Source organism: Emys orbicularis, chromosome 9, assembly GCF_028017835.1.
Source record: "Emys orbicularis isolate rEmyOrb1 chromosome 9, rEmyOrb1.hap1, whole genome shotgun sequence".
NCBI classification, from domain to species: domain Eukaryota; kingdom Metazoa; phylum Chordata; order Testudines; family Emydidae; genus Emys; species Emys orbicularis.
The window spans coordinates 3,443,546-3,470,017 of record NC_088691.1 but is presented as its reverse complement, the minus strand read 5'-3'; the positions used below and the strand labels follow the sequence as shown (position 1 = coordinate 3,470,017).

General features: G+C 47.3%; 1 protein-coding gene across 3 annotated transcripts in view; it reads left to right on the top strand.

The window, feature by feature from the left end:
• The window catches only part of MBNL3 (muscleblind like splicing regulator 3), a 112,697-nt gene that overhangs the window by 68,572 nt on the left and 17,653 nt on the right, over positions 1 to 26,472 (top strand). For all 3 annotated transcript variants that reach the window (XM_065411193.1, XM_065411191.1, XM_065411194.1), the window contains exons 3-4: positions 9,570 to 9,734; positions 24,681 to 24,881. In XM_065411193.1, coding sequence (XP_065267265.1) covers positions 9,570 to 9,734; positions 24,681 to 24,881 — 366 coding nt within the window. The remainder of the gene's footprint in view (positions 1 to 9,569; positions 9,735 to 24,680; positions 24,882 to 26,472) is intronic.

The following is a 26,472-nucleotide window of genomic DNA, read 5'->3' as shown; positions in this document are numbered from 1 at the left end:
TTAGACTCTCTGTGAAAAATAACAATCACTCTGTACAATCCAAACCCAGTCTGTGTAACAAAGTGCAGTGGCGAACAAGAATCAGTTTTACTTGTGGCACCTTAGAGACTAACAAATTTATTTGAGCATAGCTTTTTTTGTTAATCTCTGAGGTGCCACAAGTACTCCTGTTCTTTTTGCGGATACAGACTAATACGGCTGCTACTCTGAAAAGAATCAGTTTGCAACTTTCCTCGTATTCCACTTTTGTCTTTTAAATCACAAACTGATGTCAGGGACCTGTCTCATCCGAAGAAGTGAGGTTTTTACCCACGAAAGCTTATGCCCAAATAAATCTGTTAGTCTTTAAGATGCCACCAGACTCCTAGTTGTTTTTATACTCTACAATGTGGAATTCCATTAGTCTCTTCAGTGAGTTAAAGATGTAAGCTCACACAGCAAATTCGTTATAATCTCATTATTCTTAGTGGCTCAGTTTATATAAATCATGCAGATTTGCTATGTAATACATAGGTCTGAACAGTGGAAAGACAGAGTGGGTAGGGTAGACAGGTTTAGGTATCTTGGGCTCTTTGATGGTATTTAGTCTCTCAACTGGTGGTTGCCAGTTTTAGTACTGTGTTCAGATACATTCGCAAAAATTACACTTACATTTTATTTCTGCTGCTGCGCCTTTCATATCCCTTTGAAGCACAAATATCCAAGTTTGGAAGACACTAGGGTGAGAAAAGGAGGCTAAGTATGCTAGAGCCAAGGAGTTTTGTCTTTGATTCACTTTCCTTTCCTTTTGTATTGCTCTAACTTACTGAACATGGTAAAAAGCATCACTAGACCAAGATGATTTTATTTCCCTGATCTGATTTTCCAAGGCCTGGGGAGAACTGAAGATGGAATACACTTGAACTAAAATCCCTTCAATTGCTTCATCGTTAACCTCTCAGCCAGACGCCTAGACCTCTGCCTCATAGCTGCATGTGGAGGAAAACCAGTCTGAGTAATAGAACTCTGCAAAATGCAGCAGTTCGGAGCATTTGGTGCAAAGATTTTTCTTCGTTTTGTTTGTGGGTTTTCTCGCTGCCTTACACATGTTCATGGCAAAGCTCAGCTGCAGGGGGAGGATGGCGGGGGGGGGGGAGGGGGGGTGCTTCCAATTCAAAAGAACTCAAAGCAAAACTCTGTCATAACTGCTGAGTGTCCCCTGCTTCCATCTTAACCCAGGCATCATGGCAAAGTTCACTCGCTTGTACTCGACATGAAATCCAGACGTGCTCAAAGCCCAGCACCTGGGGAAGCCAGTGGAAATTCAGTCCCCAGGGTCTGGGCTGAATTTCCGTGTGAGGATGTGCTATCTAGTCAGGTTTTGCCATCGAAGTTCTGCATAGCTACACTGAGCAGTTTCATACAGCCGCTTTGCAGGAGCTGCCCCTTCCAGCTGAACGCAGGAAGCGACACTGCATTTCTCTGTCTGCAGGGCGGGTGAACACGTTATCAGATGTTCTTCTTGTCAGTAAATGAAGGCCCTAGCACAACTGATCTAAACACCTTTGTGCTCCCCTCAGCACCTTGCTTCTGAATCGGAGAGAGCACAACTAAAAATTAAAGGTGCAATTCAGTAAAAAAAGTCCAGGCAGAATCACTAGGACTTCTTTTTAACTGAATTCAATCCACCGCTAGCTGTAGGAAATATTCAATGATGCATTTTATCATCTTTTTGGGAACACTATTTTGAGCAACGTAGGGCTGGGAATTTCAGAAGTGCTCAACATTGGTCCAACTCTGTTTCCATTCAGTCGGAGTCCGCCGATTCGCTTCCGCCAGAGCAGAGTTAGGCCAACACTGAGGGCTTTTGAAAATCCACTTGTAGCGTTTGTAAGTTTCCTTCTAATCTGTCTTCTTAACTTCATAGAAAAGTTGCTTTGGATCCAGGAGGAAGTAAAAGCTTCAAACTACCATTCGCCCAGTGATTGCAAAATCCATCTGGTATGTGCTTTTGATGACATACCACTTTAAGTATAACCAGGCGTGTTATTTTTAGCAAGCTGTATTTTCATAGGCGGCCTTTTTGCATAGCATCCATACTCAGTCCCATTTAGGATTCACGTTACTCGGTCTCTGGGTCGTCTTTGCCCAATATTTGCTAAATTAATCTTACCTCTGTAGCTTTTTACACCATATACAGTACTTTGAAACCTCCAAATACCTAGTAATCTACTTTGATATTCCTCACTTTAACCTAGGTCACCCTCAAGAAATAGAAAATACTATACGTTTTCCCTTGTCAGACACTGTCTGTAGTACAGCAAAGATTCGTGTTCTAACATCATTCAGTGGACTGTATGAAGGGTCCATATTATATCCAAATCGACTCCATCTCAACTCCATGTCTGACCTTTGGCGAGTCACTTAGCCTCACCGTGCCTCAGTTTCTCATCTGTACAGAGGGGGTAACAACATGGCCGTGCCTCACAGAGGTGTTGTGAGGAAAATGCAGCAAAGAGTGTAAGCTGCTCGGTGATGCGGGCCACATAAGATCCTAAGATTATCTGGTAGCGTGGATCGGTGGTGATGTTTGGGGGAAACCACAAGGTTTTACTATGTACTGTTCACAAATTCAAAGGTAATAGCATAAGGAGCATTTCCTTAGGCTGCAGGTTAGAGTTGCACAGTCTCTGGCTTTGCACTGGAACGTGTGGGAGCTTGTCGAAGTGAATACATAGCTATGGTGCATAATGCTCATTAAAACTTAGGCTGATTCAGCCACTAAATCCTGTTTTGTTTTCAGTATAACATTGCATGGTGTGGGATTAGGTGATCAGATGTCCCCATTTTATAGGGACAGTCCCGCTATTTGTCTTATAATAGGCGCCTATGACCCCTCCATCCCGTCCCGATTTTTCACACTTGCTGTCTGGTCACCCTATGTGTGACGTCGATGGTAGAAGTTGGAGGTGTGTCTTGTAGCAGTGAGGGAGATGGCTATGGTTTGACTGTCCCCATTGTAATGCTCAGTGTGCAGAAAGGGACGGGAGCACTCACACTCAGACTGTAATTGTGTACGGATGCTGCTGGCTTTGCGGTAAATGGCTGTGGTGAATCAGCACCAGTATTTCTGCAGCTTTTCTAGGTGTGTGACTTCATTCTTTATGGAAATCCGTAGGAAAAACAACTGCTTCGTGCAGGGAAACGCTGTCCTGCAGGCAAGCTGGTTTGGGCATGCAGTTACAGGCAGAACATAGAAAGTTCCCTTCCTTGTTTGTCTCTTTCACCTCTTGTATCTTGTCATGACCCAAGTGTAAGACCTCTGGGGAGGGGACTATCATTTCGTATTTGTGCAGCATGCAGCACGCGGGGGACTCTCGGCAATGCTGCAATACAGATAACAAGTGTGTGGACTCTTACGTGATCAAGGAGTGATAGGGTGCTCATTAAAACCACACACATGCAGTGTGCAGAATTAAAGCAGTTAGAACGGAGACACACTGCATGGAGTGTTGGTGCAAATGTTAGAGTTGGCTGAAGGATGGGACCCTTAGCCTCTTTTTTGTAGCCAAGGCGAAGAGAATTCCTACAGAATGTTTTCGCTGGTTCTGCTTACAAATCTATTGCCTGGCACTGATGCCTGGTCTGTTTGGATTTGAATGCTTTCAAGCTGGGATGCAAACGATGGGGTGCCACCCCTGAAGTTACAAACAGGCATGTGTTGTGCTGGTTTTCCATTGGAGGTAAAGATCCCCCTCTCCGTCCTATCCGAGAAACAGCTGGCTGTATTAACCAGAGTGCAGGATTCTCTGTCCAGCGTCCGTGTTAGCCAGCATCAGATGCCAGCCGGTGCCACCACAGTACAACTTCAGCTGGCAGTGCAAAACCAACTGCAAGGCAAGAGCGGACTGGAAGGGGGAGATGGTGTGGGAAGAAGGAAGAGAAGATCGCTTTTACAAATGTTTTTTAATTATTTGGTTTTAATATCCGCTTCAGTCGCCTTTGGGAGTGCCGGCTGTGTGCCTCTCCCGCACCTTCTGCAGCCTGAGCCGGCAGCCAGGGCTGGCAGATACCTGCCTTCAGAGGCTGCCTCCATTTTGTGAGGAGCTGGAAAAGCTTGTTGTGTTTAGCTTGTTTTTAAGGCCAGCATCAGATTCTGTGGCTGGCTGGCGGTTTCCTGGCTCAGGGGCTGCCCTGGGACGGGGAAGGAGGGCACGTGTTCCACTAGAATCAATAACTGCATGGCTAGGAAAGGCAGGAAACAAACCATTTTAATGAAACAGCAGTGGATGCAGCTGCCACTCGGGGGGCAGCATGCAGCGCCAGGATCAATGCACCCAACGCGCTGCAGGTGGGAAGAGGAGGAGGAGCGGGTTTCCTCTTTGCCAAGGGACAGTCAGCTCTGAAAGCTTTTCAGGAAACTGCTCTGTGCTGCACTGAAAATAGCATATCCCGACATGCTGCCTATTCCTTGTGCTGCTGCCTTCTGAGCCTGCGCCATGGCTGCCTCAGGAGAGCCAGGCCAGGCCAGGAATAGCCTGGTGGGTGGGAGATATGGGCCCGCTGGGGGAAAGCTGGCTGTATGCCACCTTTGTGACTCCCTGGGTTCCCAAGCCAGCCAGGAACCAGGCCACTCCCAGGTGTAAGCTAGAGCAACCCCAGGGCTGCTCTGAGTTATGCTGATTTGTCCAGTAGCCACGCTGCAGAGGTTCTCCTGCCTCACCCCTATGTCAAACCCCACAAGTCTTCTGTGCTGGTGCCAAGAGGTGTGGAATTATCATGCCAGCTCGGTGCTACTCTGTGCTAAGGGGATTGCTTTCTCTGATTTGTGCTGGCAGAAAGGCATAAACCCAGCTTGGTCATAGGGTCACTGGGTGGCCAGAAACTAACCCCACCCTGTTGCCTCAGTTTCCCCACCTACAAAATGGGGATAATGACATTCACCTAACTGGTGAGTTGTGGGGATTAATTAGGTATGTTCATGGAATGCTTTGATAATAAAGGGCCACATGCAGTTTCACCGCCTTCCAGCAGGGCTGAGGTTCGCCATAAAAGTGTTTGCTTATTTGTGGATTATCGCTGGGCGCTATACAGTGAGCTGAAAGCGTGGAGGTGTGGGATTGTAGAGAATTTCTAACCATGCAGGATACGTTTCTGCAGAGCCTGAGCACATTCTGAAAAGTATTTTCAGGAAAAATATCTAATAATTAGGGACATTAAAAAATGTGAACATAGGTTTCGTTGTATTAGGTTAGACCACTGGTCCCTAAAATCCAGTGTCCGTTTCCAGAGTACCCAATGTCTGATCCATGACAAAGGCGAATAACCCGTCATGATGTCACTGAGCTTTTGAAATCTGTCTCGTTGGGTGTTTTAATCTCTTACGATGACGTGATCATGATGAGGAACTTGAGACTGGTCCTGTTTGGAGGTCGTATGCGGGAGCAGTTTTGAATTAGACTGACAGTCTAATCCTGCAATCAAATTGGCATGGATGGACCCTTGCACATGCATGGAGACCCAGTGAAGCCAAGCAGGATCTGCGTGGGCACGTGTTTCTACCCACACAGATCCAGTTGCAGGATCAGGGCCTACCGTATAAGTTGTGGGAACAGAATACTGAACATTTATGAGCACCGCCTGTTCTGTGTGACTAGCTCCTGCTTTCACAAAGATACTTCCGACCTACCCAGGGTTGATCTACGTGATGAATCAATGAGCTGCAAAATTTCAGTTTAAATAACAGCCATTTTCAATTTACAAAATATGGCCATAAATATTGTTTACAGAACCAGTAGCTCTTTTTTTACCCTCCTGTAATATAAAAACATCCACATAGATTTATTCCAAATTTGGTAGAAATGAATGTTTTCCCAGTCCAAAGGCGTGCATGCCAAGTTTCAGCTGGAAGGAATTTTGAAGGCTGATTTATAAACCCTTGAAAATATTAGCTTCTAATAGAACGGCTGGCTGGTAACTATGTGCAGTTGTGCAAATAGAGGCCCAGATCCTGAACTGCAGCTGAGGAGCGCTGAGCCCAGCTCAAGGGGAGAAATTGTAGCAGAGGCTTCAAGCCACATTGGGGCTGATGCGGTGTGGCTGGCTGGTCCCATGTGGTGAGGAAGGTGTGGCTTAGAGCTAGAGGGATTCTGCCCACCAGAGACGCTCCCATTCTCTGGTGCTGAGGGCTACAGAGGTATCTAGGGACAGCGTGTTGGGGAGATGTGCAGGGAGAAGCAGCTTGACTTGGGAACCTGACTCCAGTACTGTGTCTAGAGGCAACCACTCCGGGCTGGGCTCCTGCTTTTGTTTTTCCATCCATGTATGGGCAAGGTATGGACGGTATGAACAATCAACAGGACAAACTAGCAGAGACTATCCAGGCCCTGAGCCTGATTCTTTATTGCCCTGCTCCTTGGGCAGCCGTAGGGACCAGTGCCTGTCAGAGCACTGCCAAATGGGGATGGTGCCATTTTACACTCACTGCACCAGGTGCCTGGGGAGGGAGAGTCATGTCCTCCATGCGGCAGGAATTAACCCACGCCAGGGCCCAAGCTTTCACTTGCTCTAGAAAGCCAGCAAGCCGCTGCCCAGGACGAGGGGAGCACACGCTTTCCCTCTGCCAGGGCAGTCTTCTGACGGTTTGGAGCAGTTTTCCCGTCCCACTGGTTTTTACAGGAGAGAGGGACTTGGACCCATAGTTCCTTGCATTTAATAGTCCGCTCAAGATCATATCATGGAACCAAGACCCATGGTTTAATCCTTCCCTCATCACGAAGCAGATAAGAAAAGGCCTGTGCATTTCTGCCCACTTGCAACAGCTTCCAAGGTATAGTTCAAATCCTGCCCCCTTTCTGTAGAGCTGCCGCCTCTCCTGCCTGCTCGCTCGGGGATCCCAGCTCGTATTTCTTAAGGGGAGCAGTAGAACTATATCTAGGATCCACAGGGTCCCTTTACCCCCCTGCTTCCTAAACGACCTCCAGACTGGAGTTCTCAGGAGAGGAGGAGGGAAAGCGTTGGGGGGGATGTACCTGTCCCCATGCTGCTGCAGCCAGGCTAAGTCCTGCCGCGGCATGCCCAAGACTCGGATTGCTACCTGTGGCGATCAAGCCTGGGTGCTAGAAGAAGGGGGTATTTCTGCTGGGATGCCGGAATTTACCTGTCTGCGTCTGCTAGACAGGCTCAGAACAGGGAGCCACCTCCGAGGCTGTGGGATCTGTGAAGCTAGTGGCGCTGCTGGGAGCCTGCCACAGTGCAGGGAAGATATGTTGGTCCTGGGCCCTGTTCAATGATCCGCTAGATCAGAGCAGTGCTGGTCTCTCAAGCAGGCCACGGATTTGTGCTGGTTTTTTTTTTTTTTTTTTAAATGCACGTTTTATATTTGCCAGAGCTCACAAGTGCTTTGTAGGCTTCCCAGTCAGCTGATTCAATATTTATAGGTCTGTATTCCCAATGTCTCTCTTTTTACAGAGAGCAGGAGGTGTCGCTACAACTAGAATCCATTTTGCCAGGGAAACAAAGCCAATGAGTTTCTCTGTCTCCTCCTCCCTCCTTTTCCTGGTGGAATAAAATGCTCTGTAAGGCCTTGAATTCTAGCATACCCAGGGCGAGTTCATTGCACATGGTGTAGTCCCCAGAGCTCCCCACCTAAGATAGGGAATTTGCTGGTGGAAAGTCAGCTCTGGCAAAGTCAGCTCTGCGGCCTGCCTCTAAGCATCCCCCCAGCATAGGGGCATGCAAGGGGTGTTGCCAAAACACTGCACACCAGTGATCCCTGACCCCTGGAATGACCCCGGGAAGCTGTTACCGCTGATTTGTAAGTTAGAGCAGCTCTGAGCCGGCTCTAAGCTTCCTTTGCCCTCACCTCTCCACAGATGTGCTTAGCAGAGCCTGGGCTTCCCTAGGGATCTGGGCCCTTACGTTCTAAAAGGGCCTGGATTTGGGGGCCTGGGTTAGCCTAAGTTTTTAACCTTGCTCTATTGGAAGGGTAAATGTGTCCCATGTTAAGGGGAAAACACTTCTCTGAGGCTAACCTATTGGCTATTTGATGCGAGTACTAACCAGTGAAAACTAGACCAGCAGACCTCGCTGTGCACCCGTCGACTGGCAGAGGTAAGTTTTTAAAAACTCTAAACATAGTGCCTGGGGTTAGTGGAGTGAAAAACCAGCCCTAAATCAGGCCTGGTCCCAATGCTGCAATGGGATCGGCAAGGCCGGACCGTGTGTCCACCTGGGTCTGCGTGTGTGGATCTCATGGGCGGCTGCCATTTTGCCGTCGTTTGGAGCTTGACCCTGCAAACGCGCAGGGAGCATGACTTGGATGAGTAGCCCTGTCGTTTTTCTTAAAGTAAATGTATTTAAGGTAAAGCGGAAAATCCTGCTTCAAACATGGGCTCCTAAAGCGGCCATCTAAATCCCAGGAGGCTGTTCTAGCGAATTGTTCTTTTATGAATAACACTGATGATGGTTTTATTGCTGCTGTTGTAATTATTTAACATGACTACTACTGTTCTTTGCCATGACCCCGGCGCCAGGGGCTGTACAAACACAGAACAAAAAAGGCAGGGCCTGCCCCAAGAACTGACAATCTCTGCAGTGAGATGCATACACTTCCCCCCGCCCCCCAGAAAGAGAAGAAACCGTAACACAGGAGGGAATAAATAAATAGATATTTTTAGAGGAGTTCTTTTTATATTTTTGGAAGCATTTTTTTTCAGCGTCACCAAATTTGCTACTAATTTTCTGTACGCACCAGAATGTAGGTGGTTAGTGCAGTGTGCTCAGGCTGTTGGTTGTGACATTTTATCACTGCCTTTTGGAAGCAGACGTGATCATCTCAATCGATTATTAAATGACCCGAGAGCACTAAGCTTGCACTGCTCAGGAGTCATTTCCTTTCCCTGTGGTTGTGTGAAAAGAAAAACCAAGCAGTTAATGGCAAGGCAATTGTATTATTGTTTTTAATAAAAGGAAATAGTTTAAAAGGGACCAGGGCTGTTTTCCGCCATTCCCTGTGGTACCAAATACCCTGAAATGATTCAAACGGAAAGAATTTTGAAAACAAACGTACTTTTCACCATAGGTGTGTGTTTAACTTTTACGTTTCACTCAGGTCTCTACAGGGACTAGTGGGGTCAGTTTCACTTTTTTATACTAGTAGGTATCACTTTCAGTTGTTAGATAGCAGCCCGGCGCTCTGGTGTTTGGGTTCACAGAGCCACAGAAAAATGAGAAAATGGTTATTGTTGTTGCTGTTGTTTTTATTGTTAGTTCATGAAAATATTTCTATTTGTATTAGGTTGTGAAGAAGGCTCTTGGTGTGTTTAGCAAACCTGTATTTTAGGCTGAAGTTTAATTTGATGCGATCCCTATAATGGTGCAGCAATTGTAGAATTTTGTTTGTTTTCACATAACTGATACAATAATATAAAAATATGACAGATGGTTTTAAAAAAGAGGCAGAATAGCTTAGCAGAATGCCCCACTTAACTGGTAGTTTTGTTACAGTTCTCCAAACACATCAATAATTGATTTTCTCCCAGTACTCTGAGTGTTAACGTTCACTGAAATACTGCTTCATTATTTTTTAGGGCCGGTGTACTCGAGAGAACTGCAAATATCTTCACCCTCCCCCGCACTTAAAAACACAGCTCGAAATAAATGGACGCAACAATCTGATCCAGCAAAAGACCGCAGCAGCCATGTTTGCACAGCAGATGCAGTTCATGTTACCCGGCGCTCAACTACAGCCAATTGTAAGTGACAGAAATTACTTAGGTTCCTCTTTGTGCAGATTGCTTTAATAGTTACGTGTGGCAGCCCTGATCCTGCAGTCAGACTTGTATAGGTGAACCCATGTGCCTGGGTGCCACCGCACTGATTTTCGTGAGAATTCGTGCAGGGATAAGGATCTGCCCATGTGGATCCAATTGCAGGGTTGGGACCCAAAGAAATAGATGTGGTGAGGTAGGTCCCTTAGCAAGCCCCACTGAGTCATACTGGTTCATTCTGTGGGGAGCTTCATATGCCTGATGCCACGGTCTCATCAGTAAAAGAGCAGGGCCAATAGAACGTTGGTGAAGACTGTGGCATTCAGTCTCCTCTCTGTACATTGGCATAACTTGGAGAAAGGCCTGGTCTAGTTGTCTGAGTACAGAACAGGGCTCTAGGGGCTCCAACATACCAGTCCTGGCTCCTACACTGTGCAGCTTTTGGAAAGCCACTTACCCTCCTTTTCTGAGTCCCCCAATCCGTGAAATTCTAGGGGCCGGGAGCACTAGAAATGTTAGTGGACAACCAGAGGGGCAAGACCAAATGCATCCAGTCTTACTGCTGCTTGTTCCTCAGGTCTAGCACTCCTCTGCTCTTGGAACTGCTTTGCTTTGTCACTCAGACGGAATAAGTCGAACATCAGTTTGGAGTTGGCAAGCCTGTAGTTGCACCACAGAGGAAGGTGGAAGGGACACAACAGAGGATGCATGCAGACCATTGTTTAGTTGGTTAATTTCACATGCTGTATCTGGAATGATCCCCCCTTTTCCAGTAGCTCACCTTTGGAGATCCAGAATGTACTGATGCCAGTAGGTTCTCTGGCCTGCACAGATGGCGTATAAGGGGAGGAGCCGGAGGGTCCTGTACTCAGCTCAGCGCAGGCCTCTGTTGTTGTTGTTTTGGTTATTATTTATATTACAGGACTTCCTAGAGGCCCTAATCAAGGTTCCAGGCCCCATTGTGGTAGGTGTGCATGCATAACCAAAGCTAGCCCCTGCTCTAACCAGCTTACAGGCTAAGAAGTAGAGCTGTATGGTTTTATGTCCAGGAATCAAAATATTTGCTTTAGTTGCCCCTACAGTGGGTTGTGCTGAAATGGCCCAACCTAGCCCTTGCTTATTAAATCCGAGTCCATTGTAACGCTGTCCATATCCAGCGGGATGAGGGGAGTTTTGCTTTTCTCCAGAGAGGTGAGGGAAAAGGGATGGGAAGCATCTGTCTGGGGGCTGAGTAGTCCTGCCACTCCCAGCCCTTGCATTAGCCAGATACATCAGAGCGGGGCACTGTTGGGCAGGACTACATTAGTGTCGTTTAAGCTGCTGATTACCATCTCTGGAATATGGGGTGTGTGGCTGCTGGTTGATGTCAGAGTGCCTAACATGCCTCTTTGATATTGACAGCATTAGAAATCGAAATAAATGAGGTGCAGATTTTCAACAGTGAAGGTGATTAATCATGGGAACAGCTTGCCCAGAGCCGTGTAAAAGCCCTGCTCTCGCGCAGCCAGAAGTGACAGGCATGACACCGCACTGAGCTTGTCTGCCTGTGTTCTGCAGCAGGTCAGACCAGATGACCGCCGTGGTCGGGCCTTACAGTCTGTGACGCTGCGAAATCCTGTCTTGGGCTTGGAATGCTGGTGCCTCAGTGCAAAATGGGGTTTTAGTTCAAGACATGGCCCTGTGGCTCTGTGACCAGCTTGGAGAGCCCTGGGATTTTTGTAGCGGATAAAGCAGACGTGTATCCTCCCAGCGACATGGGTGGCGTTTCTCCCGGGCAGAAGGATAACTTTTGTTAAAGCCTTATTCCAAACAACATGTTTACTCGATGAGATCATGTTTCAGCAGGGGAACTTGGCTATTGTTCTGCTCTCTGTATGGTTGCTTGGTGCGTTGGTGACACTGTACAGCTTTATTAAAATTGTTTATTAAAGACCGAGCCAAATTCTGCCCTTCGAGGCGCATGCGTGACTTGAGAGCAGCTTTTCGTTGATGCCCATCACCATGGTATTTGGCACCTCCCAGGGTTTAATGAACTTCTCCTCACCACACCCTGCAGTGTAGGGAATGTGGTTATCCCCATTTCACAGAGGAGTAACTGAGGCACAAAGAGAGGGAATGATTTGCCCCAGGAGAGTGGGATTGAACCCAGATCTGCTGAGTCCTTACCCCAGGAAGGTTAATTTGAAGGAGAAACAGCCTCTGAGCGAGCTCCCCTTTGACAAGACGGGCTCACACCAAAAGAATCGCCATTCTAACAGCAGAGGACAGGTCTCCATCGAAGGAAATCCTGAAAATGTTCCCGTTTCATTCCTAGCACTTTACTCAGTGCAATGTGTCCCGAGCCAGGGTTTTCCTCCGTGGGGAGTTCCCAGTGATAAGATGTTGTCATCTCAGCAACTCAGAATAGCTTTGGGATTTCCTCTTTGGAAAATTTGCATCTTCCCATTATAAAATCTGTGGGCCAAATTCATCCCTAGTGTAAAGCCATTGATTTCAGTGAAGTTACACCGAGCTTGAATTTGTTCCCTGATGTGCAGTAGATGTGTTTCAGAAGTAGCCATAACTGATGAGAAGTGTGCTCAGGTTTTGGACTATACTTGGGAAGATGTTATGTTTGTTCACTGCTTCCCAGAAGGCCTGCAATGAAAACTGCCCCCTTCCTTCTTTCCTTCACTCCGCTCACAAAGCTAAATTCAGTTCTCATGCTGATTCCAGCTACTCCACTTCAGGAAAAGCAGGAGCGTGCCTTTTCCTTGGCCCTGGCATTCCCAAAGACGTTGACAATAGAGCAAACTTGGATAATTTTTCCTGTCAGAAGAAGAAGGGCGGGTCCACCTGCTGGACGCAAACTAAATTCTTCAAAGCAGGAAGGATTATATTAGCTGCAACAACAGAAGAAATCCCACGTGATCGGCAAGCTGACAAACACCATGTCTGCTTCACTGGGATGTTCGCCAGAGCCTGGATTTGGTGCAGTGTATGTAAATAGCTCTAACCAATAACAGCATGTGCAGATGATCTTGCCATGACAATCCAAGCATCAAACCTCCATGACATTGAGAAAGCATTAACTGAGGACCTCCAAAATATGGAGCAATGTTTCCAGAAATGGAGGTTCAAACCAAACCCTGGAAAAACAATAGTAAGTGCATTTCATCTTGATAATAAGAGTGCCAAAAACATACTGAAAGTAGCTTTCTGTGGTAAAAATGTGCAACACCATTACACTCCAACATATCTCGGAGCGAATCGTGACCGCACCCGCTCCTTCCATGACTATCTTGAGACGGTAGCTGCAAAGATAAAAACGAGAGCCAACATAATCCAGAAACTAGCATGTCCAACCTGGGGTGCATCAGCATCAGTGTTGCGAGCATCTGTAATAACACTTGTATATTCAGTAGCTGAATATTGTATGGAGCAGATGCAGCTACGCATGACTTGTGGATACCCAGCTGAATAGAGTGATGTGATGTATCACAGGAACCCTTAAATTGACTCCAACACCATGGCTACCTGTCCTGTGTGACATTGCTCCCTCGCTGATAGGCTGAACTGCTGCAACATTCCACAAAGCTCAGCGAATCCAGGAAAACAGATGTCTTCCTATTCACCAAGACCGTGACAATGCCCCCTCCCCCGGGCAACGTCTTAAGTCCCGCAAGCCTTTCTGGGAACATTCGTTTAGCCTCATGCAATCAGGCTATCACCAGGAGGAGGCTTGGAAAGCAGATTGGGCTAAACAAGACTTAAAGAAATAAGCACCTTGTGCCAGATCCCACACAGAAGTTTCCTGGGTTCGACCTTCCATGTCATCTTGGTCAACTCTGAACCGAATTCGAACCAACCATGGTAGATGCGGATATCGAATGCACAAATGGAAAATCCAGGACCCCCCGGTGTGCGAGTGTGGGTCCCCACGACAGACCATCGACCGTGTCACTACCTACTGCCCAATTGGTAAAGATGAAGGAGGCATCACTGCAATAAACTCTGCTACTCCTGATGTAGCCATTTGGCTTGATCAACTTCAGGTGAAATTGTAGTTGCTGCTCAACACCAGACATACGAAAGAAGATGACCGATAACTGCACCCCTAGATGTTCTAAAGTGCAGTGCCATCCTGAAAAGCCGCTCTGCAAAAACAGCACCCAAGACAGCAGGTTTTAACCAGGGTTCCTGAAACGGCGTGGGCGTCCTGTCCTAGGCTTGCAATCGGTACCAGCTCCTCTCCCCCCAGTCCTGATGTTCTTTCTTTATTGAGCCAATGAGCATGGAGCTGCGCAGTGCCCTTTTAATGGAGTCACTCCCGAGAGCAGGCCTGTGCTCTGAGTGCAGCGTCTGCTGTAGGCCGCACACCCGCTGACATGGTTTGCAGGTGTGAGTTGGGGATTGCAAGTTTCAAGTGTAAATGTCCGGCTCCGAGGTCTCTGGATCACGTTGCTGTTTAGTATCTGCAGTGAGGCTGAGAAGCAAGGGGATGTTTGGCATTTTTAACAGTTTTACAAAGTGCTCCAGACAAAGCTCTTTTTTACAGCAATTCAAGTTACGGTATGAAATGGAGTGTTCCCCCAGCACGGTGTATTTATAGCTGTCTCTGGGTATATCCCCCCAAGAAGATCAGATGGGGGCCAAGTAAAACTCGGCAGTAGTTAAAATCTTACCCTTCGTTGTGTTTATGAGGTGTATAGTACTGAAGGCAAGTTTTGGAAGCCCAAACCAAACCTTAATTGTCAGCTTCAACGAGGCTGGGGAACAGCACATCTAAAGCAAGCCGTCTTCTTAGTTTGAACACTTTGGAAGCTGTTTGGGGCCTAGTTTTACATCTCTCTTGCTGCCATTGCTTCGTTATAAATTGAGCTCTGTGTTTCGTTGAGGGAGGGGCGCAGCTGCGCCTGACTCTTTTAAACTGATCAGTAAGATGGAAGTTCTGGTTCATAGTATTGTAACTGATTTCTCCAACGCTTATTTCTGGTCGTGCTCGTCTGCTCTGTTAGGCAAGCGAGTGTCCACAAGAAGTACTGGATTTTAGAGCCAGATCCTCAGCCCTCTGCAGTCTCCTTTCCACAACTCAAGCAGAGTTAAAGATGGCTTCAGTGGCCACCCTGCTTGCTAGATGAGTGTCTGCCCAACACATACAATAATCTGCTGGGACAAAGATGTCAGGCCCCACTAACCATCGATATGGAGGTGCCAGCGGATTGGGCACAGGAACTGTCAAGCCACCTGTCTTCAATTCCCATCCCAGCTCTGCCACTGAGCAGCCCTGTGGCCTTGGGCAAGTCAATTCATCTCTCTCTGGGCCTTTGTTTTCCTTTGAGCTCTTCGTCTGTATGGTCCATTTAGACCGTAAGTTCTTTCAGGGTGGGACTCTCTCTTTCCCAGTGTATTTACAGTATCTCGCACACCCATCTCAGGTACTTGTATGACGCCCATCTCTGTAGTATCCAAGTCTTGATACATTTTTCCCACCCTCCACCCCGCGAGGCAGGGTGGCACTGTTATCCCTGCTTACAAAGGGGGAACTGAGTCCCAGATGAGCTGAGGGTACAGCTACTCACAGAGCTGGATGTGTTGTTCCCAGCTTGGCTAGGCGTTCTAGCTTTGACTGAGCCAACGTGCTGAGAACACCAGTCCCCCCACGCTGCAGGCAGTGGGATGGGCTACGTTCCTATGGTCCTGGGTGGGATCATCCCGTTGCTTGTTCCTCAGCAGCCGCGCGGCTGTTTTTGGCACACTTGCTTGATCGCTGCTAGCGAGCTGGTAACTACACTTCCAGCTCCACGTGGAGATGCTCCCGCAGGGACTTGCCCAAGGTCACATGGATGGTCTGTGGAAGAGCAGAGATTTGAACCTGAATCTCAGGCCAGTTCCCAAACTGGTTTGTCCTTCCTTGCAATAGGGGCCCAATCGTGATCGGGGCCTCTCGGCCAAACCATAATACAATACAAATTAATAATACTAGATCTAGTGTCCTTCTGTGCAAGCACTGGAGAGCATGTTTGCTGAGCAGCCGGCTGCATGAGATTTTACACCCTTGCTTTACATCACTGATGCCAATAAACAAGGTCTTCTTTGAGCCAACGGTTTCTCTTCCATTAAAAGACCATCTGTTTTCATCAGGCATAAGGTCTCTCGAGCCAGCTGCATTCATCTCCATGTGCTTAGCCTCCATGCTAAAGATCCCAGAGCTTATCTGCAACGAGTGCCGCAGCATGAGGACATGCCCTCGACATTCATTTGTAACATTTTCACATCCTGCTTTTCAATATCCTTGGGTTTGGTCGCACTATTGCAGAACCTTTTCCTGGGCAGTTTTGAGCTGTGGACTGACCAATGCTGTTACTCTGCCATCTGGGCTACCCCTATGTACCTGCTTAGCAGAGAACTGGCTCATTCTTCTGCCTAATGCTGCTTCTGCATTTATACTTGCAGGATCAGAGGCAATTCCTTTGCTCGGATCAGTAACAAGCATTTCTGTCTTAGATGGGACTCGTTTTAGTGCTGCTTATCAAAACAGCGCCTCCCCTTCACACCCACAGTGTTATGCACCAGCCTTAGCGCATTTTCTATTAGGGAAATTCAGCACAGCTCCAAATCTGTTAGGAGAGTTAACCCTTTGCTAGGCCCAGACCAAAGTCCTGGGCCAAATGCAGCATGCGGAACAGACACGCATACTGCCTCCTTGCCAGACTCCTGCTCCCATCCTGCTTTGTCCTGCCACTGGGCTCATTCCTCCACAGTGTTTCACGCCTCAGTGAAAGCTGCACTCTAGAGTCCACAAAGGAACATTTGACATTGAACAGCCCACAGACCTGCCGCTCTGGATGGGGTGGGCAGTGCTGTTGGCTGGCTGGACAATTGAGACTTTCTCTGTGAAGATGCATTTGTGCCGCTTTTCCCCACTGGCACCCTGTCACTTCCTGCACTGGTTATTCCTCCCCTGGCATCCACAGAGTCCCGTTACTCTGATCCCAGCGATACGCCCCTGGGTCCCTTCTGGGTAAGGTAAAGCACTGCCCCTCGGGTTAGCTACCCCACCCCTTGTGTGTCAGCCGGCCCGGTTCGCTTGCCGTTCCGTATTCCCTTTGCCCAAGCTGTTTGTGTGTGTGGCTGTGCCAGGCCATCATGCAGCCATGGTCGTTCGAGAGCCTCTTTTAAGGCTTTTATTTCACCACCCTCCTGAGGTGGGGAGGTTTCTTGTGCAGCGCACATTTTGTTTTCAGTCAGCGAACGAGGAAATTCAAGACTGAGGGGAAAAACAACTGAGGAGAGTTGGCAGTTTTTCAAAGGGACACTATTAAGGGCCCAAAAGCAAGCTATTCCGCTGGTTAGGAAAGATAGAAAATGTGGCAAAAGACCACCTTGGCTTAACCACGAGATCTTGCATGATCTAAAAAATAAAAAGGAGTCATACAAAAAATGGAAACTAGGACAGATTACAAAGGATGAATATAGGCAAACAACACAGGAATGCAGGGGCAAGATTAGAAAGGCAAAGGCACAAAATGAGCTCAAACTAGCTACGGGAATAAAGGGGAACAAGAAGACTTTTTATCAATACATTAGAAGCAAGAGGAAGACCAAAGACAGGGTAGGCCCACTGCTTAGTGAAGAGGGAGAAACAGTAACAGGAAACTTGGAAATGGCAGAGATGCTTAATGACTTCTTTGTTTCGGTCTTCACCGAGAAGTCTGAAGGAATGCCTAACGTAGTGAATGCTAATGGGAAGGGGGTAGGTTTAGCAGATAAAATAAAAAAAGAACAAGTTAAAAATCACTTAGAAAAGTTAGATGCCTGCAAGTCACCAGGGCCTGATGAAATGCATCCTAGAATACTCAAGGAGCTAATAGAGGAGGTATCTGAGCCTCTAGCTATTATCTTTGGAAAATCATGGGAGACGGGAGAGATTCCAGAAGACTGGAAAAGGGCAAATATAGTGCCCATCTATAAAAAGGGAAATAAAAACAACCCAGGAAACTACAGACCAGTTAGTTTAACTTCTGTGCCAGGGAAGATAATGGAGCAAGTAATTAAGGAAATCATCTGCAAACACTTGGAAGGTGGTAAGGTGATAGGGAACAGCCAGCATGGATTTGTAAAGAACAAATCATGTCAAACCAATCTGATAGCTTTCTTTGATAGGATAACGAGTCTTGTGGATAAGGGAGAAGCTGTGGATGTGGTATACCTAGACTTTAGTAAGGCATTTGATACGGTCTCGCATGATATTCTTATCGACAAACTAGGCAAATACAATTTAGATGGGGCTACTATAAGGTGGGTGCATAACTGGCTGGATAACCGTACTCAGAGAGTTGTTATTAATGGTTCCCAATCCTGCTGGAAAGGCATAACGAGTGGGGTTCCGCAGAGGTCTGTTTTGGGACCGGCTCTGTTCAATATCTTCATTAACGACTTAGATATTGGCATAGAAAGTACGCTTATTAAGTTTGCGGATGATACCAAACTGGGAGGGATTGCAACTGCTTTGGAGGACAGGGTCATAATTCAAAATGATCTGGACAAATTGGAGAAATGGTCTGAGTTAAACAGGATGAAGTTTAACAAAGACAAATGCAAAGTGCTCCACTTAGGAAGAAAAAATCAGTTTCACACATACAGAATGGGAAGAGACTGTCTAGGAAGGAGTACGGCAGAAAGGGATCTAGGGGTTATAGTGGACCACAAGCTAAATATGAGTCAACAGTGTGATGCTGTTGCAAAAAAAGCAAACATGATTCTGGGATGTATTAACAGGTGTGTTGTGAGCAAGACACGAGAAGTCATTCTTCCGCTCTACTCTGCTCTGGTTAGGCCTCAGCTGGAGTATTGTGTCCAGTTCTGGGCACCGCATTTCAAGAAAGATGTGGAGAAATTGGAAAGGGTCCAGAGAAGAGCAACAAGAATGATTAAAGGTCTTGAGAACATGACCTATGAAGGAAGGCTGAAAGAATTGGGTTTGTTTAGTTTGGAAAAGAGAAGACTGAGAGGGGACATGATAGCAGTTTTCAGGTATCTAAAAAGGTGTCATAAGGAGGAGGGAGAAAACTTGTTCACCTTAGCCTCTGAGGATAGAACAAGAAGCAATAGGCTTAAACTGCAGCAAGGGAGGTCTAGGTTGGACATTAGGAAAAAGTTCCTAACTGTCAGGGTGGTTAAACACTGGAATAAATTGCCTAGGGAGGTTGTGGAATCTCCATCTCTGGAGATATTTAAGAGTAGGTTAGATAAATGTCTATCAGGGATGGTCTAGACAGTATTTGGTCCTGCCATGCGGGCAGGGGACTGGACTCGATGACCTCTCGAGGTCCCTTCCAGTCCTAGAATCTATGAATCTATGAAATTTTAGATTGTCTCCTTCATTCCATCTAGTTAGGTTAGCTGCTAATTTAAGCTGCTCTCCCCACTCAATCTATTCACGGTACGCTTCACTGAACAGCTCCCAAAGAAGCAGGGTGCTGCGTCCGCCTCCCCATCGAGAACCTCCTGCCCATCAGCTGCTTCAGCCCTGCTGTTCTTGACTTCACTGTCAGTGTGTTTATTTATTGATGAACCCATATTGGTAGCTGCTGTCAGTTTGTAGCGCCCTGACACCAGATTGTCACCGATTTCCCTTAGGTTCAGGACTTCTGGTAGTGCCCACATGGGCTACATTTAAAAACACAAATGTCTACGAGGGGTGCTGCCCCCTGCACTGTCTGCGTGGCCCTTTATAGCCTGCTGAACGGCCGTGCAGCTTAGAGGGAACTTACACAGTTGGGACTTCTCATAAGCTTTAAAACAATCTAAAGGGGGAAGCGTTTTCAGCCTGCTGTTTGGGAGCAGTGCTGAGTGGCTCCCGTTGACGTTAGGGAGAGTCTGAGCTCTGTCCTTGTGTGTATTACACTGAAACTTTACCTCCCCTGGGGTCTCAGAGCTACAGGTTCCCAGAAGCTCCCAGGCCGTACACTTAAGGGGCATGAGAGGATACAGCACACAGGTTCATTGCCCCTAAAACATTGCCAGCCCGTAGAAACGTCCTCGGGGCCAGATCCCGTTCCCCACACAAAGCAGACAGTGCCGTTTCCCCGTCTGTAAAATGCGGGTAATGATGCTTGCCTCCGTTGCGAAGCGCTTTGAGATCGACTGATGAAAAGCACTAGATAAGAGCTCGGAGGTTAGTATTATTAGGGATTGCTCACATGAGCGAGGGGACCAGGATTAGGCTGTCATTGAGGGTCTCAAGGAGAGACGTGTTTTGGAACAGTTCAGTTGTGCTGAGCAGGAATTGACTGTCTACGAGGAGTTTGTTGCATTTATGTCGGGAAGGAATCTGGCCTGGGGAGCCTGCACAGATTTCCAGGAGGACGGAATTTGGCCAGCAGAGTCTTTGTTACTGGTAATGCTTCAGGAGCCAGGCAATTAGGAAAGCCATCTTTTTCACTTGCAAACCGCAGTAAATCCAGACCCTCCCCAGGCATTTTTATAGGGCATTTTTCAGGGCATTAACCACGCTTCACATTGACAATGGTCTGCTTTGACGTAGGGCACAAATTAAACGAATTGGCAATATCAACGGCTGCTCCAGTCGTTTCTGTAGAACAGGCTCTTGGAAGAAGAGGCCAAGGACAGGATTTGTGCTGCAAGTCCAGACTGAGGTTCATTGGACAGGCTGCTGGAGAAGCTTGTGTGATGCTGGGCTGCAGTGTACGTGGCCAGGGCTAATGACATCAATTGCTCATTTTCATGAGCAGTAGCTGGCTGCCTGTGGCAGGGCAGAAGTGGGAACTTGCAGCCGTCCAAGTGAAAATGAATGGGAAGCTTATGAGTTTCAGTCTGAGCCCTAGGGCAGGGTGGGGATTTTCAGTCCGCAGCACTGGAGTGTGGAATTTATACAAGCAGAAGCCATTGTTGTGAAACCTTGAGGACTGTGCGGCTGATGCCCTCCTGAGAATTGGGTAAACCAATGTGCGTGTCACCTGCAGCAATTAAAAGACTCACACGTCCCATCGCACATGCCCGTGTGTGTGTGTACACATGTGTGTGCATGTATTTCTTCAATCCAGCCACGCTCTGCTGTGCTCAGGACCAGGAAGATGAGGGTTGGGCAGAGGTGATGTGACACCACCTTTGAGTTCCCCTAGTCCTGGAAAACACTGGAGGATGAGCTGGGGGACGACAGGCGCATAATGGAAAGACAGCGAGGTCAGCTCCACCCCCCTGGGAATGCTGAGTACTTTGGGGGAATCTCTGGGTAGCCGCGTAAGCCAGTTGCAAATTTGCCATTGGAGCAGTGCAAAGGGGCCATAATGGAGCAGAGAATCTGGCCCTATGTGTGGGAGAGTGAGAGAGAGAACATGAGTTGGGCAAAACTGGGGATGGTGTGTCTGAATCATTTTGCCTGGATGTTTCCCACCGCCTTATTCTAGACATGTTGGACCCCTCAGTTTTGCTTTTCCATGCAATTCCAGGAGACGGCTGTTTTTCACGTTGAGAAGATGTAATCTTCACCATGCCCGAGGCCCCTTTGCTCAGAATGCACCCATATTTGTTTGGAAATCGGCTGCTTTCCACTAGAGAAGGGGCCTGGTATGAGTGAAGGATCTGCAGGAAGTCGTGAGTTTTTCAGGGAACTGGGCCCATCTTCCAGTTCCTAAAGAAACCCAAAGGCCTTGGTGGAGCGGGTGGTTTGGTGTTTCATTGGGAATATTTCACCCTGCTCAGATCTATTCCTTCCAGCTACTGCCATGTGTTCCAGTCCCCACTGCCTCCCCTCCCGAACCACGAGCACCTGCCCAGGGCTCCAGGCCCGCTGGCTTTCCCTTCCCTGCTCCATCCAGGAGCAGCCAGGAGGAACATCCTTCCTTCATCTCTGAACCATGGCCTCTGTGGGGCACACCCTTGGCTCAGCTGAGGTGCAGAGCAGCCGTAGTCAGCTGTAAACTTGGCTTAAAGGCTCTCCTCAAGGGTTTACCCTGCCTGGGTGACATAGGAGCTTCTCCGGCACGCTCCCTCCTGGCCAGGATGGCCATTCGACTCCCAGGGCTCATGAGCAGCCGGTGTAAAGTAGGTCAGCACCGGTTGTGCACACACCTAAGCACACATGGGCGGGAAAGTTTGGGCCACAGTGGATGAGTGTGTCCGTAAAACAAGGGCTGCGTCGGGTTCCAGCCCGATGCTGTTAGAACTGACCAGGTTATAAGCATCTTTAAAAAAGGATTAACAATGGAAACGCCAACAGACGTTTAACAGGCGCCACTGTAATTACTAGTGCTTCTAAAAAATAAAACCAGTCTGTGCGCTGCTGCCTTCCGCTGACCTGCGACGCGGTTTTGGGGGCCACATATTTCAGGATCCTCAAAGAATTTTTCTAACAACAGAAGATATAGTGTGGCTGGGAGCCGCAGAGAATTGAAATAGGAAAGAAAGTGATTTATTAAAGAGCAGTGTGCTGAAATCGCTCGGGTGTAATATTTAAAATCTCCCATCCACTCTGATGGTCTTGGATCAGGCCCCAGCGTGGTGTGGACCCAAAGGAGGAAAACTGGAAGCGTCTCTTGGAGAGAGAGAGGATTTTTTAGCTCTGCCAGATTGACAGTGTCTGCTTCACTGATTGAGCATCCTGTCTCGACTCATTCTGAGACACACAGCGGGATGTATTTGGGAAATGGCCTTGCACACCTAACTCTACCATGGTCCTAGAGACAAGTAAGATGCTGCTGGCTGTCACCACAACTGTGCAAAAGTGGAGTCATTCTAGATCGCTGTTAAGTCAAGAACGTGGGATGTACTTGGGTTGACGTTACCTTGGGCAAAGGAGAGTAGATAATGTATTCCAATTCACAACAGTCAAGGTGTTTGCTAGTATGTGAAAGGGCTAGTGTGAGGGAACTGGCAAGAAACAAAATATACCCATGTAGGTTTTCCGAAATCGGCACAATCGAAAGAGAATTTTGGGTATAAAAAAGCAAACGTAAACCTGGTTGCATATGTGTGTATTTGTGTGCACGTGTCTGTGCATGAGCGTGTCTGTGTACGCATGTGTCCGTGCGCATGAGCGTGTGTTTGTGTGCACACATCTGTGTGCATGCGCTTGTGATTTTCTTGCAAAAGGATTGTTTTCGTTGCTGAGCAGTGAGTCTAGCTGCCTGCAGTAGAATTGGAGATTTGCGAGTGTGTAAATAGGGTTTTGTCATAACCAAAATTTTACGTTGAAGGTGACTGATGTCATGGAGAAGGATAACGATGATGATTACGAGCCCCCATGCTCACCTCACGCTGGGCCTGATCCAAAGCCCATTGAAATCGATAGATTCCCATTGCCTGCTACAGGCTTTGCGTCGGGCCCGCTGTGCATGCAGCTTCTTTCTGTATCAGCTGGCATTTTTCACAGATCAGGAGTGAGATCTGGCCTGACCATTGTTTTGAGGCAGCACTAATTCACGTGTTCCTACTGCAGCTACATAGGCACTGAACTGCAGCTGTAGTGGAGAGATTCATTTGCAGTTGAGGGAAATCTGAAGGCTGCCACAGCTGGGTCTGGTATCGGTTATTGGGTTTAGTGTGTGGGTGCTGAGTGGCACCGGTGGCCTATGGTATACAGGAGCTCAGACTAGGTGATCAGGGGTTCCCTTCTGGCCTTAAATTCCATCACTTCTGTGACTTCGACATTCTCCAGTAGAAGCGTTGACTGCTAAGACAGCAATGGTGGACAGTCTTGTGTTCAGCACGGTAGCGTCTTCCTTCCCAAAGCACGTTACAAAGTACAAACTGACTACACACACACATCATCTCACCCGTTCCTGAGAGTGTCACTTCTGGCCTGAAACATAGCAGTGGTTCCCCAATGCACAGCAATCGTTTAGGGTCCCGATCTGACAAAGCACTTAAGCATACAGAATTATAAAAGTGGAGGGCTGGACGGGAGCTCAAGAGATCTAGTCCAGTCCCCAGCCCCTTGCTTAATGTTAAACACATCAAAAGTCCCATTGAGTTCAGTGGGACTAGTCACATGCTTAAAGTTAAGCACCTGCTTAAGTGCTTTGCTAGATCTGGGCCAAAAGAGAGAGTGAAAATTCTCTTATCGAACTGACATTGCTGGGGGAGTTGCCAAGATGGAAACTGGCCAGGACACTTGGATAACCACTCAGCTGCTCTTACCAAACTGCCATGGGATCTTTAATGATCACATGTGGTCCAGACTCAAGAGCTTTTATGTCTTATCCAGAACATGACACCTCTAGTATCCCAGTACCTCCTAATGCCATCCCGGGGCACTGGTTTAGTTCTGGCCCAGAGAGAAGAGTACCACCTACCAAGTCACCTGGGTGTTCTTTGGTCATTTCTCTTCCAAATACTGAACCTACCTGATCTTGCCGACTCTTGGGAGATCTGACAAGATCATGGCACAAGGTGACTTAGCTGTAGGGTTAGTGAGCCTCACATAATGGTCTTCTCATTCAGACAGGTCCAATACAATGCCAGATATGTGTGCCAATAATAGCTTCAGTGTGAGGGGCATAGATGTTGGTAATTTATATGGATCCCAACCTTGCGGGATGCTTAGCGTATTATAGGAGTGGGCCCATCGTGGGGTCAGGTAAAGGAGAAATTCATTTGGGAGAAACTGGTTGGGAGTGAGATGACTGGTTAATTTGCGCCTGCTCTGATTGCTGGCCTGCATTCTTAATTGTGTCGTTAAACTATAAAGATCGTCGATACTCTTTGTTCTTACAAATGAAGAAGTCTTTTGTTTAGAATGTGTCACGTACATATGAGTCAATAGAAACGAATGGATCACAAGTAAATGACAGTAAATTAATAGACTGAAAAGCAAAGCATTTTGATGTTGCTAACCACGCTGTCTATCAGGTTATAAGCATCTTTGACCGCCCTAATCCATGACTGAGCATTGTGGTAACATATTTCTTTCCTTTTTCTTACATGCAGACTACGTTTCCTGTGACTCCATCACTTGCAACTAGTCCCACCATGGCTTTTAGTCCCTACCTAAGTCATGTTTCTCCTGGGATGGGCTTGGTTCCTGCAGAACTTTTACCAAATACGCCTGTCTTGGTTTCCGGGAATCCTACTGTTACAGTACCAGGAGGCTCTGTTGCTCAGAAACTGATGCGTACAGATAAACTGGAGGTATGTGGACTGTAAAACACAATATTATGGAAGGGGATTTAAGGGGCACATTGGCCCAAATTCTGCTCCCCATTGCAGCAGTGTAAATCCAGAACAGCATTGTGGCCTTCAATGCACAGGTGTCAGTCGGGGCAGAATCTGACCTGCTTTTTTTGCAAGGCAAGCTATTTTGAGACCCTTGCTCTGTGTTAAGAAGTTTTTAAGTTGTTGGTGCTACCACACCCTGCAACAGGTTGTTCATTGTGGGCCCGAGCTGAAGTCACTGGAGGCTTGTAAGCTCGATCTCTCCCTTGATTTCAATGCGCTTTGGGGGCAGGCCCTACCTTTTTCTGTTAGGTCACAATTCGATAAAATCACTTTCTGTGAGTGTTACACTTGCCAGGCTTAGATGCGAATGGGTGACCTCGCCTAAGGCAGAACTTTCCTTAGCGACGAGTTAGGTTAGATGGAGGTGACAGCCTCTTCCCTCTTTTCAAGTTGGGCCCAATCCAGTTCTTGTTGAAGTCGATGCAAAGACTCTGAGTTCCAGGGAAGTTGGATCAGGCCCTATGCGAATGGCACTTCTGAGGTCACAGTGTTAGTTTTGTTTCCCTTCAGACTTACAGTGTCACGCTTCTAGGGAGGCCAGGTTGGGCGGGGAGGAGGTTGGTGGTCGTAGAGTTTAAGTATAATATTGAATAAACATTTTGAGCATAAAGGCGTCTTTTCCAATAAGACAACTCCCCACGGTGTAGTCAGTGTTTATTTAGGGGGCACGGCAGGGAGTGTTAATACTGTATGTATATTGAAAACCTAAAGAAGGGTTGAGTTTAGACAGAAAGTACGTTTTAGGAACTAAGGGCTGATGGCCCAAATTCCAAGGGAGCCACAAACATTGGTGTAAATTATCTCTCAGGATGTCAGTGTAAAAAATGTCACTCAGATCCTTCAGCTGTCACCCTTCTTTGTCTTCCACCTTTACGCCCTCTGGGGGATTGCTTTTCCTGCTACAGTCCTTCTGACCCGTCCCTAAGCATATAACTGAGTGTAACTGACACCACTAGCATCAGGACATCTGAATTTTGACCCAATATATCAGCTAGCGATTTTTCTAAATTCCCCAGATCAAGGAAACCTTGAAGATCCATTTTACAGAAATGTGGCTCTGTGCCTTTGACGTTTTGTTATTCATAATGTATAAGGAACGGCTTGTCCTTCACTAAGATGGCAATTCCGGCCGTGCCTTCAGAGCACATTATAGGGTTTTAACTCATTGTCATCAGACACATTGTCATGTAACTGGTGGGTCAGAGTTTTTCTGGGGGAAATTAATCAGCCCATTTTAGGCAGGGCTTGTTGCAAATGTTAGTAGCTTGCTCTTTGTACATTAAATGTATTGCTTGAGAGAATGATTTTCTGCTGAATATTTTTAAACTCAGATCTCAGTAAGGCAAAAATGGCAGCAATATTAAAATATAATGTAGCTTAAAGGTAGGGGTAAAATACTAGCCCCTGGACGTTAATGCCAAAACTCCCATTGACTTCAGTGAGGCCAAGATTTGCCCTGGGAAGTGTAAATTCTGCACGTGTCCTGTTCCACGCTTCCTGTTAC